General features: G+C 23.4%; 1 protein-coding gene across 1 annotated transcript in view; it reads right to left on the bottom strand.

Moving 5' to 3' along the window:
* Positions 1-364, bottom strand: part of LOC108688989 — a 5,265-nt gene that overhangs the window by 3,961 nt on the left and 940 nt on the right. Inside the window, exon 3 of the mRNA XM_018195561.1 lies at positions 88-232. Within this exon, the coding sequence (XP_018051050.1) occupies positions 88-232 (145 nt within the window). The remainder of the gene's footprint in view (positions 1-87; positions 233-364) is intronic.

Genomic DNA, 364 nt, shown 5'->3' on the forward strand with positions numbered 1-364 from the left:
ATATATATATTTATAATATACAAATATCTATCATTAATTAATTCTTCTGTGGGTGATAATATAACACATACTATACATTTTACTCACATTATATGTTTGATATACTTCTTGATACATATTGTCCCTTGAATTGCGAGTCACAGCCGCAATTAAGGGTCTACAGAAAGAGAAATAATTCTCCAAAGTAACAAAAGACCAATTTGCAAAAACAGGCCAAAATTTCGTCCTTATTCTGTTCAAACAAAAATGTTTATAATAATTAATATATACTCTAGTTATTTGGAAATAAATAATTTTTCAGTATTAATAATAGTGTAGCCTGAATTAAATTAATACTATTAATTTTATTATAATTAATTTTTTT

The sequence above is a fragment of the Atta colombica genome, unplaced genomic scaffold, assembly GCF_001594045.1.
Source record: "Atta colombica isolate Treedump-2 unplaced genomic scaffold, Acol1.0 scaffold252, whole genome shotgun sequence".
Lineage (NCBI taxonomy): Eukaryota > Metazoa > Arthropoda > Insecta > Hymenoptera > Formicidae > Atta > Atta colombica.